The 19,092-nt window shown below is 44.9% G+C and overlaps 2 protein-coding genes across 5 annotated transcripts in view; one reads left to right on the top strand and one right to left on the bottom strand.

Moving 5' to 3' along the window:
• The window catches only part of Slc6a20 (solute carrier family 6 member 20), a 41,818-nt gene extending 29,993 nt beyond the window's left edge, over positions 1-11,825 (top strand). For all 4 annotated transcript variants that reach the window (XM_076869693.1, XM_076869685.1, XM_076869677.1 and 1 more), the window contains 5 exons: positions 865-1,027; positions 5,432-5,636; positions 7,731-7,890; positions 10,882-11,047; positions 11,676-11,825. In XM_076869693.1, the coding sequence (XP_076725808.1) occupies positions 865-1,027; positions 5,432-5,636; positions 7,731-7,890; positions 10,882-11,047; positions 11,676-11,825 (844 nt within the window). The remainder of the gene's footprint in view (positions 1-864; positions 1,028-5,431; positions 5,637-7,730; positions 7,891-10,881; positions 11,048-11,675) is intronic.
• A 3,634-nt stretch (positions 11,826-15,459) lies between these two features.
• Positions 15,460-19,092, bottom strand: part of Sacm1l (SAC1 like phosphatidylinositide phosphatase) — a 54,878-nt gene continuing 51,245 nt past the window's right edge. The window contains exon 20 of the mRNA XM_076844585.1: positions 15,460-17,291. Coding sequence (XP_076700700.1) covers positions 17,155-17,291 — 137 coding nt within the window. The 3' untranslated portion in view covers positions 15,460-17,154. The remainder of the gene's footprint in view (positions 17,292-19,092) is intronic.

Genomic DNA, 19,092 nt, shown 5'->3' with positions numbered 1-19,092 from the left:
TGTGGGGTTCTGTGTACCTAGCAGAAGAGAGCATTCAACCCACAACTTCAGTGTCTGCTGATCCGTCTCCCCAGTCCGAAAAGTATCCAAAGCCCAGCATTTGGTGCCCACCAGGCTCTCAGCCCTGGGCAGGCAGAGGTGGGCAGATCACCCGAGCCCAGGAGTCCAGACCAGCCTGGGTAGTAATACAGTGAGTCCCCATCTCAAAAGAGAAAAGTAAAAATAAATTTAAATTTTTTTAAAAAATAAAGTAACCAAATAATAATAATAATGATAATAATAATAAAGTAACCAAGTCCTCTCTGACCAAACCACAGAGAGGACAGGATTTCCTGTCTGTAGCCCTTGACCAAAACTACAGGGGCACCCCCTAGAAGGTGAGATTCCAACCTGGCAGGCAGCAGCCCCAAGCAGCGCTGTTTCCATTAAAGTTTAAATTCATGCCGGCTGATTTACCTTGGAGTAATTTGCATGCCAACATGAACTTCGATTTAGATAATTCTAGATTTCCTTTCAATCCTTCCTCAGTGGCACTGGCCACACTCAAGTAGTCTGTCACCGCACGTGGTCAGTAGTGACAGATTGAAGCAGATCCATCATCAGAGGAAATTCCGTCAGACCTCCCTGGTCCAGGTGTTCAAACGGCCTCAGGTGGGGGTCCGGCTCCTGTTGTCCTGCCCGTTTACATCTGAGGCTTTCTCAAAGCCATCCCAGGTTTACCCACCAGTCCACAGATCCCCACCCAAACCAGAAGGTAGAGGCTGGTGGGAGGACGGACCCCCACCCCCACCCCAGCTTCTGAGAGCCCTTGGGGATGGCGACCTTGCCAGCCAGTGAAGGTCAAGCTGATGGTCTGCTCTGCAGGGTGATTCTGCTGCTGACCAACTCTTTCGACCTTGAAGATGGCTCTGTGACAGCCAGCAACCTGGAGCAGGTGAAGGACTACCTGGCGTCCACCGATCCGAGCAGATACAGCGAGGTGTTCCCACTCATTAAAAACTGCAGCTTGGAGTCAGAGCTGGACACGGTAAGGCACCTGGGAAGGGCAGGGCTGGCCTCTCCACACCCTTCCCAGGGGCCCTGAGAACTGCCGCCCACCCAGTCCCCGGACACCAGGAAAGGAGGATCTACTTTCCCTGTAACTCAGAGAACAGAGACTTGGCCCCCGCTCTCCCCAGGCGCCGCTGGGGACCCCTCCTCATTATAAAGCCCCGTTGGGTTCTCTGTATCTTTCCTTCTTTCTCCTTTTCTCTGTTTAAGTTTTAATAATACAGGAAGGTATGGGCCGAGAATAAAACACAAACACCCTTAGAGCCGCCTCTCAGGATGAATACTTGTCATCAGACGGTCATTATTTTAAAAAAGACGTTTCAGGGACAAAATTAAATTCTCCTTTGTTACAGGTCCTAAGTTTTCCCTACTCACCAGAGACAAGCACCTTCATTTTTATTACATATGTGTGTGTACATATGTATATATTCTTTTTAAAATATATTTTATTAGCACATATTTAGGCACATCCATGGGGTACAATATGATAATTTTTTGGTGCTGAGGATGGATACATGTATATAACATGTAATTATCCACTCAGGAAAATTAGCATCTCCATCTCCACAAACATTAATCATTTTCCTGTGTTAGGAACTTTTGAACCCTTCTTATCCAAAACAGTTATTTTGGAACTTAGCAGCACAGACCGTCAGAGATTAGACAATTTCCAGCACTATGGCTGAGTTACATCCCAGCCTCTATATTGTTTGAGACAGGGTCTTCCCCAAACTAATTCCTCCTCTGTCAGTCCCTTGTTTGATGCTTGTCCTCTAACCTCTTGGCCAGGTGTGGTGCATTCCTGTAATCCCCGCTACTCAGGAAGCTAAGGCAGGAGGATCTTGAGTTTGAGACCAGCCTCAACAACTTAGTGAGACCCTATTGCAAAAACAAACAAATAAAAAATGCTCCTCTAACTCCTTATCATGCTTCTTCCCGCTATCCTTCCTGCTCTGGTGACCACCATACCACTCTCCTTCTCTGAGATTGAATTTTTTTAGTTTCCATGTCTTTCTGTATCTGAATCATTACATTTAATGTTTGCAGTTTTATCTATATTGATGCAAGTGACAGAATTTCATTCCTTTAATGGCTGGATAAGGTTCCATTGCATATGTGTACCACATTTTTTGTATCAATTTGTCCACTGATGTCTCCACCTCTTGATTATTGGGAATGGTACCACAATAAGCACACAGAGCAGAGTCTCCTTGACAGAATGATTTCATTTCCTTTGGGTGTAAATGCAGTAGTGGGAATTATTGAATCATGCAGAAATTCTACTTCTTGTTTTCTGAGGAGATTTCAGAGTGTTTTCCATAATTACTGTATGAATTTACATTCCCACAGTTGTAGGAGTTTGTGAGCATTTGCTTGTTTGTCTTATATGTTTGATAATAGCCACTCTAACTGGAATAAGATATGACTTGGGTTTTCATTTCCTTGATGATTAGTGAGGTGGAGCATCTTCTCATGTACTTGCATGTTTTCTTTTGAGAAATGTCTATTCACATCATTCAACATTTTTAATTGGATTATGTGGATTTTTGCTATTGAATAGTTGGAATTTAGCCAAAGAAATTTAAAAAAAAAAATCTCTACAATGAAAATCACAAATTACTCATGAAAGAAATTCAAGAGGATACATACACACACACTCTTGAAAAGATATCCCATGTTCATGGATTGAAAGAATTAACATTGTTAAAATGTCCATACTACCAAAAACAGTCTACAGATTCAATGCAACCCACATCAAATACCAATGACATTCTTCACAGAAGAAAAATTCTAAAATTCCTATGGGACCCAGACTATCCAAAGCCACCTTGAGAAGGAAAAAAAAAAAAAACAAAAACAACTAGAGGCATCACAATACCTGACTTCAAAACACCCTTCAAAACACCCATCAAAAAAGGCATGATGATGGCATAAAAACACACACATAGACCAATGGAACAGAATAAAGAGCTCAAAAATTAATCCACATGCATAATCCATACTATTTTTTTTTTGTACCAGGGATTGAATCCATGGGTGCTTAATCACTGAGCTACATCCCAGCCTCTTTATTGTTTATTTTGAGACAGGGTCTTGCTAAATTGCTTAGGGCCTTGCTAAGTTGCTGAGGCTGACTTTGAACTTGTGATCCTCCTGCCTCAGCCTCCTGAGCTGCTGACACCACTGATTTTTGACAAGGTACCAAGAATATAAACTGAAGAAAGAATAGTCTCTTCAATACACAGTGCAAGGAAAACTGGATATCCATGTGCAGAAAAAGGAAACTGATCTCTGTCTATTGCCAAATTCAAAAATCAATTCAATATGGACCAAAGACCTAAATGTAAGACCTGAAATGTAAGACTAGAAGAAAACAAAGGAAGTACTCAAGACATTGGTATAGGCAACAGTTTTTTAGATAACACCTCAAAGGCACAGGCATCAAAAGCAAAAATAGACAAATGGGATTATATCAAGCTAAGAAGCTTCTACACAGCAAAGGAAAAGTGAACAGAGTGAGAAGACGGCCAGCATATGGGAAAAATATTTGTAGACCATGTGTTTAAACATTCTTAGATGATATCATTGCTTTGTTGGTGGTTTTAAGTGAGCCCAAGTGGTCCTGGAGGACACTTTTCTCATTCAACAGTTTAATTTTGAGACCTGTCCATAATAATACATTAGAATCTCACGCATTCATTTTAAGTGCTATATTTATTTTATTCCATCACACAATGATACTACAATTTACTTATCCATCCCTTTACTAATAGACATTTGGATGCTTTTCACATTTTTCTTTTTAAATAATTTTTTATAGTTTACAGAATTCTCTCTGCTATGCTAGGATATTTATTTTTTTTCCACAATAATTTTAGGATAACATGGGCAGGTTTCACTGGGAGGGATCCCTTAGGGAATTTTCATTAGAGTTGCATTGATAATTTTATAATGTCATTTGGGAAGAATTAATATCTTTTGAATCACGACTTCTGATTCAGGAACAGGCTTTCTCTCATTCACTTAGGTCTTTTGTTCCTTTTTAACTTTTTTTATGTTGATGAACTTTTATTTTATTCATTTATTTATATGAAGTGCTGAGAATCAAATCCAGTGCCTCACACATGCTAGGCAAGTGCTCTACCACTGAACTACAGCCCCAGCCCAGGTGTTTTATTCTACAACTAATTTTCTACATGAATATTTTGGCAAATCATTTAGTGGATTTATATGACCTTGTTGTTATTGCTATTATGAGTGGTACCCCCGCCCTTTTCTATCATGTTTACTTTTGATGTAAAGGAAAGCTATAGGTTTTGTACATTGATCTCATACCTAGCGACTTTGATGAATTTGCCTACAAAATTTCATATTCATTTATAGATTTGCTTCTGGGCTTTTATTTTTGGTGTAAACAGACACAATTTTGTTTTTTCAGTAGTTGTATCTCATTTCATTTTCTTATTGTATGCGCTAAGGCTTTGAGCCTAACAGAAGTGTCAGCAAGCATATTGTCTAGTTCTTATACTTAATGTAAAGACTTCTAGAGAATTCTTTCCCAGAATAGAGAAGAGGGAGAGCATGGCTCTGGTCTCCAGGGAGGCTGCAGGAGGCTGCCAGGTCTATTGGGCTTATTGGTCCCTTGGTTACACGGGGGAGGCATTCCCAGCTATTTCACCCATGGGGCAACACTTCCGTTCTCCTGGTGATTCAGCCCCAGATCCCTGCCTGCCCCACCCTGGAGTGTGGCCCTCCCTTCCTGGGAGAATCAGATGCCAAGACCTCATCCTTAGGCATCAAGGCCTAGATTCTGTTCAGCACCACGGGGCCCTTGGGCACCAGCTCCTGTTCAGGCCTCTCACCTCCCATTTCCTTTTCGGTTTTGGCACCCGAGATTTTTCCCTCACTAACTTTTGAACTTGGCTCTGTGTCCATGGACTTTATGGTTACTCATTTATTTAGACTTTTTTCCCTGTTCTGTTTGTTCTTTTCTCTCTTTCTCCCCCACTGTCTTCTCACTCCATGTAATCCTCTACCATTTGAAATGTGGATGCCTGTTTTTTTTTTTTCCTGGAAATTTTCCTGTGCATATTGAACTTAACAAAGTCTAATGTTAGACCGTCTCTTGATTTCCCTCCCAAGGAGCAAAGAGTCTTTTGACCACTCTCCTCCTGTCCCTCTGGTTTTAAACACAATTGTTATCCAGTTCTGTCTTTTCAAACCCACGTATGGTAGTAGTATACAGGCTTGGCATATGCAAAGCTCAGAATGTGGCTTCTTTTGGCTAGTTCCAAGGTCCCCAGGTTGCTTAGAACTGAGTGTAGGACAGGAGACTGTCGATCTTATGGGTGTGCAACTGGTATCTTCTCACCACGAGCAGGCTGTCCAGGGCACTGGCCTGGCCTTCATCGTCTACACCGAGGCCATTAAAAACATGGAGGTGTCCCAGCTGTGGTCCGTCCTCTACTTCTTCATGCTGCTGGTGCTGGGCATGGGGAGCATGCTGGGAAACACGGCAGCCATCCTCACCCCTCTGACTGACAGCAAGGTCATTACCAGCCACCTGCCCAAGGAGGCCATCTCAGGTCAGTGGGCTAGCCAGTGGAAGAGGCTGGGTTAGGGTGGGCTGGGAGGTGACGGCAACTCAAGGCTAAGTTTCCTCAAGGGCCCTGTGCTTCTCAAGGCGGCCCCAGGTGACATGCTTCCTTAACTGCTTGTAATCTGAGACCTGTGAGTCAGCCTGTGCATTCCCTTCTCAACATCCCAGGAAAGGTCACCCAAAACTTAAGTCCTGCCCCACCTCCCCAACCGGACACTCCAGCATGGGAGAGAGACTGTTTCAGTGTTTTGGTCTGCTTTTTCACGGCCGTGACTAAAAGGACCCAACCCAGAACAACTGTAGAGGAGGAAAAGTGCATCTGGGGGCTCACAGTCTCAGAGGTCTCAGTCTATAGACAGCAGACTCCATTCCTTGGGGCTCAAGGTGGGACTGAATGTGATGGCAGAAATGTGTGACAGAGGGAAGTAGCTCACATGATGACCAGGAAGCAGAGAGAGAGAGTGGGGGGGGGGGGTCTCCACTTGTCAAATACAAAAATACACCCAAAGCCACGCCCCCAATGCCCCGCCTCCTAGCCACACCCACCTACCTTTAGTTACCACTCAGTTAATCGCATCAGGGGATTAACTCACTGATGGGGTTAAAGCTTTCACAACCCAACCCTTCTCCTCTGAACCTTCTTGCACTGTCTCACACGGGAGTTTTTGAGGGACCCTTCACATCCCAACCATAATATTCAGCTTCTGTTCATTGAAGCATCACGATTACAAGCATATATTCCTTAAGGACGCTGCAATGAATTTTTACCTATAGATCCTTCCAAATATCCACCACCTAGGTCAAGAACTTTGCCCAGACCCCAGAGAGCTGCTTCTCAGATTCCTTCCCAGGCAACAAGCATGCCTACAGCCCTCCCCTATTCTGAGTCCTACCATTTTAGTTCTCTCTGCATTGTCCTTTGGACTGTGGATCAATGAAGTCTTACAGTACATTCTCCGAGTCTGTTGTTTTCATTCAAAATCCATGAAATCCACCGCATGATCATGGGCAGCAGTTGCCAGACACTCTTCCTGTCGTACAAGAAGCCATTGAAAGAGCGCAGACCAGTTTCTCCATCCATTCAGCTTTCCTTGGGGTCATTAGTGAAGGAAGCAGCTTCTCCCAGAACATCTTCCCTGGCTTCGCTCTACCCCCATTCCCACCAATTATGAGGACCATGTAGCCTGGCCCTCTGCCTGTGCCATGGCTGGCGCCACGCCTCCACCACACCCGGGGTGATCCAAACCCAGCTCCCCTCCCGCCTCCTTCAAGTCCTGATCCCCTAGTTGGAGCCACCTGCCTTTCTTGAGGGTCTGCTTGCACTTAGCATCCTGCTGGTTCTCTGCAGCCAGCATGTGTGCAAGCAGCTCCCCAGACGGCACTTACCCCTTTTTCCTGGTGTCATCCCTTGAAGATGGCAGTGGGGCTCAGTGGCCATCACTATCTGGTGTGCAATGGAAAGGGGTGGGAGCTTAGGCTTCAAACCCCTCCTGGGGTCCCCAAGACGGGGGGCAACTGAAGGAGACGGGGACAAAATCCAGATTCTGGAGGCTGAGGCACCTGTGTCTGAATCCTGACTCTGCCACCGTGTGCTGTGGGCCGTTGGATGAATTGTTTGACATCTCTGAGCCTTGGCTTCCCACTGGGAAAGTGATTTCTGATACCTGCCTGGCAGGTTTAAGGATACAATTCATAGCCAGTGCCTGGTACATGGTAGGAGCTGGGTAAACCCTAAGTTTCTTCCCCACTCTGGTGGTATGAAAGATATCTCCAGGAAGTCCTGATGAAGATCCCTACCTCACATTCAAGCCTTTTCCCTGATTGACTGTCCATGAGCTCTGGAGCTGAGTGGATGGGATCAATATCATCCCCGGCCCCACAGCCCAGGTGAGAGTCCCAAAAGAGCAAATGCTCACCACTCTCACTTTCCCAAGGAGCCTAGCGTCACCCTCTCCCAATCCACGTGGATGAACCCATTGGCCAGAGCCCCCTTAGGAGCCTAGGGCTCCTGCTGCCCCATAGAATATCGGATGCGTGGGCGGAGGTGTGGGCAGGTGAGCCCTTGGTCTTGTGCCCCCAGGTCTGCTGTGCCTCGTCAGCTGTGTCGTCGGCTTGGTGTTCACCATGGAGGCCGGAAACTACTGGTTTGACATATTCAATGACTATGCGGCTACGCTGTCCCTGCTGCTCATTGTCCTGGTGGAGACGATCGCCTTGTGTTACGTGTACGGGCTGAGGAGGTGAGCAGGCTCCAGCCCTTGCCAGCTACGTGGGGGAAACGCAGCGGAAGGGAGACAACCCACAAGAAAAATCGCCCCGACTCAATGTCATTTCACTCCTAGAAGTTGGCCCTTTGCCCTTGGATCCCGGCTATTTCTCTGCCTCGCTTCATTCTGTTATAGGAAGTTTCCCCGCTGACCCTGCTAGACCCCACAGCTTACTCGGTGGAGAATTTTTATACCTCCAGGTCCTAGATGCCCCGATCATTGGTTAACACCAGTGTTTTTCAAGGACTTGGACCAAAGTCCATTGAGAACTGACACCCTAGGAAATTTGGCAAATTCAAAATGTGGTCAGGTTCTCAACCCTGCTGCCCAGGCTGGCACAGCAATGTGGTCCGTCTCCCCAGGTGATGAAATGGGCAGCTGGGCTCACAACCCCTGGCCTACAGCAACTTTCAGACTTGAATGTGCCTCACAGCCACCGGGGGGCTCATGCAAACAAGAGTTGCAGGGCCCCACCGGAGGTTCTGGTTAAGGAGTCTGGGGTGAGGGACAAGAGTTCTCATTTTAAGCCAGGTGCAGTGGAGCACAACTACAATCCCAGTGACTCGGGAGGCTGAGGCAGGAGGATCTCAAGTCAAGCCCAGCCTGGGCAACTTAGACCCTGTCTCAAAAAACAAAAAACAAAAATCAAAAAAACAAAAGGTCTGTGGATGTAAGTCAGTGGCAGAGCACCCTGGATTCAATCTCCAGGACCAAAAAGGAGTAAAAAGAGAGTTCTAATTTTTGCATGTCCCCAGGTAGTCTGGGGCCACACTTTGAGACATGGTCTAGTACCATACTCCTCCAGTTGTGGTCCCTTGAGCAGCAGCAGCAGCAAGGAGCAGAGCCTGCTAGAACCTGAGGACCTCAGGCTACCCAGTGCCACTGAGGCAGCTCATCAAATTTACATGTTCTGAGCACATGGCAGGTGCTGCTCCAGCGTGAGCTGGGATCAGGGGACCAGGCCACTTTGTCTTACCTCCTCTTTCCCCAGTGTCTTCTTATGTTCCACACTGGTTTGGGATGGAAAGGGAGACCAGCTGCAGCACTCTAGCAGGCTGGAGGTCCCTCAAGAGGCATTCCTCACTGTGCCTGAAACAGCTGAGATTTCCTGACATGCCAAGGGATTGCCCACAATCAATTCATCTCAGGACATAAGTTGAAGCCAGCTGGCTGTCTTTCCTGTAGCTCTCACGGAACCCGGAAGACACTTGAGATTCACAGAGAGGGGTTATAATCTGCAGCATTCCCAAAACCTACTTGGCTCTTTAAAAAAAAAAAAAAAAAAAAAATATATATATATATATATATATATATATATATATATATATATATATATATTAGTTGCAGATACCTTTTATTTATTTTTATGTGGTGCTGAGGATCGAACCCAGTGCCTCATCACATGTGCTAGGCAAGTGCTCTACCACTAAGCCACGATCCCAGCCCCCTTCTCGGCCATTCTATCCTCCCCTCTTCTCCCTTTCACATCTCATAACATTTTGAGGACACTAACATGAGGGTGACCAAGTCTTCCATTTTCCCCAGAATCAAAGGGTTTCCTGGGATACAGGCCTCTCAGTACTAAATCCAGGAAAGTCCCCAGTAGAATGGGACAGATTGGTCACCTAGAAAATGCCAGTCTAGAAGGAGCAATTGGTCCCTAAAGAGGGTGTTTCAGAGCAAAGTGAGAAGGTTGGGGAGAGAGGAACGGAACTTTGGGTTCACTGGAGGTCATGGGGAGGGGAACAAGCCCATCAGAAGAGTGGTGAGAACGCAGGAGGGACAGAGAAGAAAAACGCAGCTCCAGTTTGGAAGGACTTGTAATGAGAGGAGTGGCCAGGAGAGGGCTCTTCTGCTCGCTGAGGGTGCAGCGCCATCTAGTGAACTTCTGAGGCAGTGTCCTGCCTCCGCTTTGGCAGCCTGCTCTTCCCACCTCTCTCCAGGAGTGGCTAGGGGTGAGAGGGACACCCTCTCACCTGGGCCCTGGAATACAGCTCAGTGACAGATTGCTTGCCTAAAATTCTCGAGGCCCTGGTTTGATCCCCTTTACCCAAAACTCCACACTGGGGTTAGATGCAGGGAGGCAGGGGCTGTGACCACTGCTGGTGACAGTGACATCTTGCCTCACCCCAGCCTTCCTGCCAAGGTGGCTTCTCCCACAGTGAGAAGCAGATTTTAAGGCAGGAGGAGCTCTGCCACCTGGGTGCCTTCAGTGAGTCCCAGCCCAACCCTGGGCCTCAGTCTCCTCCCCTGTAAAATGGGGAGAGGAGTTGGGCCAACATGTCCCTAAGTGCTAAAGTACACATGTGGGTCCTGGAACAGGACCTGATCAGCCTGGGGAGGAGTACTGCTGTGTGCTGCTACGTTAGTGTGCAGCCAGGGAGGGAGTGCTGTTGGCCTGCGGCCTCCAGCTTCTGGAAAGCACGGCCCTGGCTCCTCTGGGCCCACTCCTCCAGCTCTTCCTGGCCAGGGTCCAGGCCCTTTGGGGCCAAGGCCAGACTCTCTCTGCTACAAGACCTGCTGTTTGCAAGCATAAAGCAATTCTGCTCTGTGGGTCCTGGGAGCGTTTCTAATGGGCAGTAGAGCCACCTGGATGGGAGTGGAGGGGAAGCAAAACCACCTGAGGGCCCCCGTCCTTGAAGACGGATTGGACTGCTAGTCCCCATGCACCCTGTCCCCACTGTCACTGGGAGCTGCCTTCTGATCTACTCTGGCAGCCAGTACCAGGAAGATGTCTCCTGGTGTCCTCCTATCAGCAGGGGTTGCTTTGTCACCCCGCTTGGGCAGCCTCAGCCCTTTGCCCCTTGCCCCTGCTAGAAGGGGTCAGAGAGGCACCCGGGGTGATGTTCAAACATAAATGGTGCCCCAAACAAAATCTTCCTAAGTGATGGGGTGTGCAGACTGGACCCTCTCACCTCCAGAAGCATCAATAACCCAGACTTTCTCTCCCCATGATCCATATAGATTTGAAAATGAACTTCAGGCCATGACTGGCAGAGCCCTCAACTGGTACTGGAAGGCCATGTGGGCCTGTGTGAGCCCGCTGCTCATCATCGGTCTCTTATTCTTCTACCTGAGTGACTACATCCTCACAGGGACCCTGCAGTACCAAGCCTGGGATGCCACCCAGGTATCTGCTGTCCCCACAGGACAGGCCTGGCCACACCAAAGCACAGCTTTTAGTTCTCTGACACCCGCTGTGGTATGGGGAGGTCATTGGTCACAACATGAAAACCTCACCAAGGCATTTTACAAATGCTCAATCCAGGACAGCAAAGCTGGGTATGTTTTTAAATGTGTCCCAGTGATGAGACAGTCTCCTCCAGAGCATTCCAGTGGACCTTTACCTGGGTATTGAGAAAGTGTCCCTGAAAAGGCTGCTGGTTCCTGCCTCCTGGGCAGGGAACTCCTCCTCCATATAGGTGTCTGGGTGCCACATTGAACAGAGATACAGAGCACATTTACCACCACAGAAAGTTCTAGTCTGGGTTCAAGGTGGACCTACATTTAGGTGCCCTGGACAGTGCCCCTGAGTGAGGTGTCAGATTGTCCCTATTTATGGAAGAGTAAGAAGCAGGCTCCTAGCACATTTGCTGTGAACTGCAGGGTTGGGGTGGCCTCTGGTGTGGCATGGCAGCCCCTCAGGTCTCTTCCCACCCCATGCTGCCTCTTCACCTCCTTGAGGGCTGAGGCCTGGGCATAGTGCTCAGAAGGTTCTATGGAAAGGTTTCCTCTGCTGACTCTGTCCCTCCTTGCAGGGTCAGCTGGTGACCAAGGATTACCCGGCATATGCTCTAGCTGTTATTGGGCTGCTTGTGGCATCCTCCACTATGTGCATCCCCCTGGTGGCCCTGGGGACTTTCATCATGCATCGCTGTAAGAGGGGAGACACAGCCCCCGTGGCCTGAGAATTGGACCTCCCAGAGTACGCCCCGTGTCACAGCTGCTGCAACTGGTGGAAGCGCCTTGGCTGCTTTTAAAATACTTCGGCCTCCAGGATTCACCCCCAGCCTCCAGAGATGACACAAAATTCAGAAGGCACGGAGGAGGAAGATTCCCTGGGAAGAAAGCAGGCTGCTCACAAAAACCAGCCTCCACCCTTTGCGGGCCCTGAAGGCCACAGCATGCTGCTTCCTTGTCACCAAGGTTAAGGCTAGGCTTGAAGATAATTGTCTCCTTGATTCTACAAAGTCCTAGGAATGAGGCACACTGTGAGCTGAAATTTTACCATCATTCTTTGGGTCCCAAATATAAGCAATTTGGTTTTTTGCTGAGGAAACACCAAAATATTAGAGAACAATACTTTTACTTCAGTTGGAGGAGTTTTGAAGTACCTAAGGTGCCACATTTGAATACTGTCAGTGTTTAATTACACTTTTGTTTTGTTTTACTCAGTGAACATGTGACTTCTGTGTTCCCTGTCCACTTTTTACATGTGAAGAAGACTGACTAGCCATCGAGAGAGACCTTTACTGGGCCCCAAAGGGAATCACCTGTCTCTCATCTAAGGTCTCTCACAGTGGTCCAGGAATAGCCCTCTTTACAAAAACTGCCCCAAGTACAGTTTGCAACCCCCAAATCCCTGAGGAATATGAATAGATATTCCATCCATGGTGTCTTAGTGCCTTAGAAAAGGTTCCAGAAATTACTGTGAAGATGAAGAGTAAATTTAACTTTCCCATATATTTAAAATGATATTTGGGCATAACAACTCTATAAAGAAAACAAACATCAATTATAGTGTTTATTTATCTGTACATAAGAAAGTTTTCTAAAATGTACGCAATTTAAACAGAGCATCTTATTACTGAAGATACACCATAGTATGATTATAGCATTAGCCCACCATGTGAATCTATTTTACTGTAATAAAGTAGGTTAACATTACTCTGAAGTAGGAGGGTCCCCTTCCTGCCCCAGCATTCTGTGCTTCCTTGAGGTCCTGGAATCGGGAGCATTCCTTTGGGTATATTGACACAGACATCTTTGAAGACACTTAAACACCCACTTGGGACATCAGCTGGAGATCTCTCTTTAAAACTTATTTTCATGCTATAAATTTCCTTACAGCAAAAATAAGTATTAGGAAGGTCTTTTGCTATCTTAGCCACCAGCTTATCAATACTTCCAGCTTCCCCCGTCCTTTCAAATGTCTGAACTGCATTTATTTACTCAATACTCAGTCCTCTGGTTTCTCATCTGATGGTTTTCCACACTTGAAGAGTGGGCCCTCCCCAGGCCAAACACCCAGTCTGTTCCATCCTTAAGGGCCTGTCCCCTCCTCTTGACCTCCAGATGTGGTCACTGTCCTAGGACACAGTGCCACCCTTCCAGTGCGCCCCTGCCACCACCCATCCCCATCCACCACCCATTCCCATCCACCTGGGAGCACTGCAAACTCCAGACGGCCACATCCTACAGAAAATTTTAAGATTTTAAAACTTCTCAGGTGATTCCAATGTGCAACAAAACCTGAAAGCCAGGCCCCATTTAAGATGGAAAGAAAATGGTGGTATATTCAGTTACATCAATAAGAACTTCTAACATCGGAAAGCATTTCCAATTATGGGGAAAAAGCACTTCTGTGGAATAACCGCTCATGGAAATCAGAGAGATAAAGCAACACGAGGCTCTTTGACTCACGTGGTTATATCCCAAAAAAATCCTTGACTTAAAACACCCAAAGTTAAAAACATGATTACCCCTCACTTACCATCCCTCAGCTCAGCAGCACAGCGCTCTGTGTTGTGTGGGATGCTGACCTTGGGGACCCTGTGGCTGACTGCAAGCTGCTCTCATGCCCCAAGTACCATGTAGCATCTCACTAGTGTGGTCAAACCTTAAGATGGATGCATGTGGCTTTCACACCATCACAGAGCAAAAATATCCCAGGTCACACCAGCATCAGTCAGACGATGATGTCTGTATGTAATCTGCTCCAGGTGACAATGTCTCTGGTTTGACTGAAGTTTTACTCTGGCTTCTGTGAACTTCACGAAGAACAGGACACTTCTCAGTAATCCTCTTGAGCCAGTAGTAAGTTTTGTTTTAGAAAAGGTTTTTTGCTGTTTGCTAGGTACTGCACAAAAATGGTAGTCTAGGGACTTGTCCACCCACCCTCCAATAGGAGGAAAGGGACATTCCATCCTTGTCACTTAACAGTGACCCATGGCATCATGGCAAGATGGTGGACTCTGGAAACTTCCTATTCATGCTGGAAGTAGGACTACCTTGGACTTAGCGCCAAGATATTAGGGGAAAAATTGTTTTTTATCCACTGTCGTCAATAAAACGTTAAACAAGTATATCTGTAGTTGGGATTTTTTTCGTCATTTACTCATACAGTACCAGACTTCTCTGTACACAAGAGATCCTTTCATCATGTAAGCACAAAAGCTAATTCTGAAAAGTGGAAATAAAGAAAAGGCAGAGACTCAGTAAGTCTTTTTTTTTTCCCCTGTCACCTCTTCCCATGTTCACCTCCTCACGTAGTCAGTAAAACGACACCATCATGGAGCATGAAGTAGGCCCCAGGAGGAGATGAGGGTTCAGTTCCATAAGAAAAGTTAGGAAAACTATTTCCAATGAGCTGGATTTACAATAGAGTAGAAGGTCTTCTGAATTGTGAGGATTCCTTCTAACCCTCAAGAATGCCCCAGAACGAAACATTACATTTAACTGGGGATACATAATATGTACTAAATAGAAGACACACAAAGAAATGTGAAAGGGAAAATAAACTGTTTTAAAGGAAGACAGCCATGCGTTAAGGACAATAGCAGCATGGCACACCACCTGTGTCTGTGTAACCACGACTTCCTCCTTCCTCTCCCCCCTTTTTGAGCCAATTTGCTACAGAGCTTCAAATAATCACTACACGTTGGACTTGGTGTAAGCCCAACCTCCCCAGGAAATGACTTGATTCCCTCCAAAACTAGCTCTGGCCTCAAATATTCTTCTCTCCCTACTATGATAGGCAGACTAACAAGATGTCCCCGTCTCCTGGTGTTCATGCCTTCATAAATTCTCCCCTTGAATGAGCTGGATTCAGTGATGACTTCTGCATAGAATAAAAAGTGGTGGGATAACACTTCCAAGATTAGATCATAGAAGACTGTGACTTCCATCTTGCTAGCAGACATTATTGCTGGCTTTGACGAACTGAACTGCTACACTGCAGAAGACCACGTGGCAAGAAACTGAGAGTGACTTCCAGCCAACAGCCAGCAGCCTGTGAGGACTGCATCTTGACAACCAATGGGGTAATCTTGAAAGTGGACCCAGGTGAATCCTATTAGCAGCCTTTGTAGAAGACCCTGAAGCAGGAGGCAGAACTGAAATGCCCAAATTTCTGATGCACAAGAACTATGAGACGATGAAAAAGGTAAATGGAAAACAGGATCTCAGAAGCTATTGACTCTGTTTACTTATATTGTCTAAATTTTCCATAATGATCATGCACTGCTTTGAGATTAAAAAAAAAAAAAGTTAGAAAAACTCATCTTCAAGATAAAGTATAGGAACAAACAAAACCAACAGTAGTTAGAAAAGAATATGACATTTTATTTTCACTTATGGATGTACAGTACATGAATTAAGAAATAAAATCATTGCAGGGTTCTGAAATATTGATAGCTTATGACCTAACATACCAATAAGTCCATTCCCTGCAAAGCAGCCACATTAGCGGTTCAGATTTGGTCTTTGATGCAGTTGGTTTTCACATCATTACTGTGAAATGCCCAGTAGCATTTGGATAATATATTACAGTAGACATGAGCTATGTGTCAATATTCCATCTTTGGAACAAATTATGCTTATTTACATGTTAGGAATAGGTGGCTCTATCTACTTACCCTACTGTGAGTTTTAATGACTGATTTTAAGCTACACAGCATTTTCCCAGCTATTATTTCTTTCAGAGTTTCTAAAAGCAACAATTCTTATTAATGTTTATAAAAGATTATGTTGAAAAAGATAATGTTAAAATAAAGGCGCTTTTAGAAATATTTAAGGACAACATAAGGAAAAAACCTGTACATATTTTCAAGCAAAACACTGAAATATTGTAGCAGTGTTTAATCGAATTGTTTCAAAATAGTGGTAATTACATTACCTTACATACTGTACTATTATCTAAACCTCATAATTACAATTTGAATATACAATCTGACTTACAATTACAACTATGCACAGCTTCTGAAGCATATTTTTCAGGTTTGTTTTCGCACATGAATTGAAGTTGAAGTTGGTCCTTGATTTGGAGAACTATAACTACCTGGAAGCACTAAATTTTAGACACACTTATTGATAGCCAACAAAAAACGTGACAGAGAGAAAAGCAATAATAACATGCGTGGAAAAGCAGCTGTTGCCCCAAGTGCAATATCAGATCTAGCACGACACCCCCTCAGAGGCCTCTGGGTCTCAATGAATAACCCCCAAAGAAATCAAAATGTACAGGAGGAAGCAGCTGGCTAGTCAAGGGTATTTCCTACAATGGGGCAATCCTTAAAAAGTAGAGGCTTTGGACCTTTAGCATAAGAGAGAGACTTTCCATTCTTTGATTCCATTCATAACTGGTAAAGAAGACAGAAGTCTGTCTTGACCCTTCATTACACGTAAACTGCTGGTGCACTGCAGCAGTTCAAGCTGATTGAGGCCGAGGCAGCCCACCGGAAACTGACCCCATCCTCCTCCACCTTCCTGTTAAATCACAGACTATATCATGAAGCTATCTGATGTAAGTAAGAGACTTACATTTTATAGACATGGTAGAGTTAGCTCATTATTAAACTTTGAAGAAAAGTCCAAAGGTGAGGCAAAGTATGCTTGCTAACGGTGACTGCACCTAAATGACAATAACAAAACAGCTAGAAAAATAATTTTACTGTTTTAAATAATGAAAGAAGCTAATTTTTTAAAATATATTAATCATCTGCAACAGCTGATTAACTTGACAATGAGTCGAGTCCTTCTTTTCTGTGAGCTGAATTCAGGTTATTTTTCAATTATAATATAGCTTCAAATTATAAATATAACCATCCCAACAGTAAAGAGATCATCAAGGCAGTAACATCAGATCAATTCTAAGTCATCATTCCACACAGAGCACAAGAGGTGCTTTTGGATAAAGGCTTTAAAAAGACAGCGGCTGATGTGGAAAGCGGGTCAGTAAAGACTCCAGTTCTGTATCATGGAATCTTCCAAGCCAAGCCGCTTTCCACAAACACAAATTCAGTCTATCTTTTCTTTCTGGACCAATCTAGGAGCATCAACAAAATCTTTGCCATTATAAAGAATAATAAAAAATGTTCCAATGCTTGCAACTCCCCAGAAAAGTACATAAGCCAGTGTTTCTGTCCAAGTGTCACCTGTTGATGAAAAAAAAAAAAAAAAAGAGTTGATAAATAAAGTCACTCACTGATATCAAATCCAGGAGTAAGGTGTCTAGTATGTCCTCACAACATTAAAGTTTATCAGCCCATCCTCAGGAAAAACGTACAAACCTCTTAATTAAGGTTTAAACCAGCAGTTCTCAAACTCTCATTAGTACTAGAATCTTCTGCAGGCCTTGATGAACTATCAACTCCTGGGCTCTAAGAATTTATACTTCTAACAAGTTCCCAGATGATGCTGATGCCACACTCTGAGAACCACTGGACTAAACTCTTTCACATTATATCTCACAAATGATAAATGATAATTCTGAGATTATAAACTTTAATACTATAAGAAACTACTAAAATACACTTTATAAAATATGTTTCAGACATAGGATATATTCAAATATATAACACAAAACATAACAACATATTTTAATAATATTTAGCACAACTCTACTGGTGGCATTTTTCAAAGTCTGGATATAGTAGCAAGCCAGTAGGCAAAGATCTATTTCATTTTACTCCTTGAACAGTTGAGCTTGGGGTCACTTCTCTCCTACAACTGTACTGGCCTCATCTGCAGACAGTGCAACACAAGCAGAGGCCGACAAGGAAGGCCAACATCTGGACTCTCCCCTTCCACGCTGGCAGAGTTTGTGCTGCGCTTGTTTTTCATGACCTTGAAAACCACAGCAGGTGCTAGAGATCAGACACCATCAGCATGCCCAAATATGTCAAAGTTCATTATTTACAGCAATTAACTGACATGAGATGTTACCATCTACAGTACCCGATCTCGTTTTGCTAAATATACCCCAAAACTCGCATACTCATAATTTTCACAGCCCTAAGCTTAACAATTCTTGACAAAAGAAGAAAGGCAGCTGCTCAGAAGCTGTTGGACATTCCCCCAAAGAGTTCTCCTCTTCTGCAAGCTGAGCTCTTGATGTTAACTTTCCCGCTTTTCTCAAGGTTCTTTATGTAAAATGGCATAGTAAACAAAACAAGACTGACTGACAGTGGAGTGGCTCCCAGGAAAAGGCTTCCAGTGGGCATTGTTTTTAAGAAAGAAGCCAGGATCTAGTGGGTGAATGAACCAGCCTTTGATTGCTGGCTCTAGATCATTCTGTCCTCTTCCTTCTTGTCATAAAACCTGACATAGGACTTGTAGTGATGCCAGAGGTAATTCCTATGCCCTCAACCTATTTTTATCCTGTGAGCTAAGAATGGGTTTTGATTTTAAAGGGCTATAAAAACAAAAACAAAGAGTATATGACACAGACAGCATGTAATCCATAAGGACAAAAATATTTACTATCTGGCTCTTTACAGAAAAAGCGTGCTAACTAGAGTGATAAACAGGATGGTTGCTTCCTCCTACCCATCACTCCAGTGGTGACAGTCTGCCATGTGTAACAGGAAGGGAACACAGAGATGAATAGGCACTGAGCCTCCCCCTCAAGAAGCTGCCAGAAACAGCAGTGGAGGTGAGGATGGTAGTTGAATAAATCCTTAGTTCTGCATACATCTGAGGGCTTACTACATCTTCAATATTGGAAATGAAACAGTAAGACATATTCTCTGCCCTCAGAAAGTTGCTGATCTGGCTGGGCACAGTGGCACATGCCTGTAATCCCAGAGGCCCAGGAGGCTGAGGCAAGAGGATTGTGAGTTCAAAGCCAGCCTCAGCTACTCAATGAGACCCTGTCTCTAAATAAAATACAAAAAAGGGCCGGGGATGTGCTTCAGTAGTTAACAGCCCCTGGTTTAATTTCCAGTACCAAAAAAA

This window comes from Callospermophilus lateralis, chromosome 1 (genome assembly GCF_048772815.1).
Source record: "Callospermophilus lateralis isolate mCalLat2 chromosome 1, mCalLat2.hap1, whole genome shotgun sequence".
Taxonomy (NCBI): Eukaryota; Metazoa; Chordata; class Mammalia; order Rodentia; family Sciuridae; genus Callospermophilus; species Callospermophilus lateralis.
This window is presented reverse-complemented; position numbering and strand designations above follow the sequence as displayed.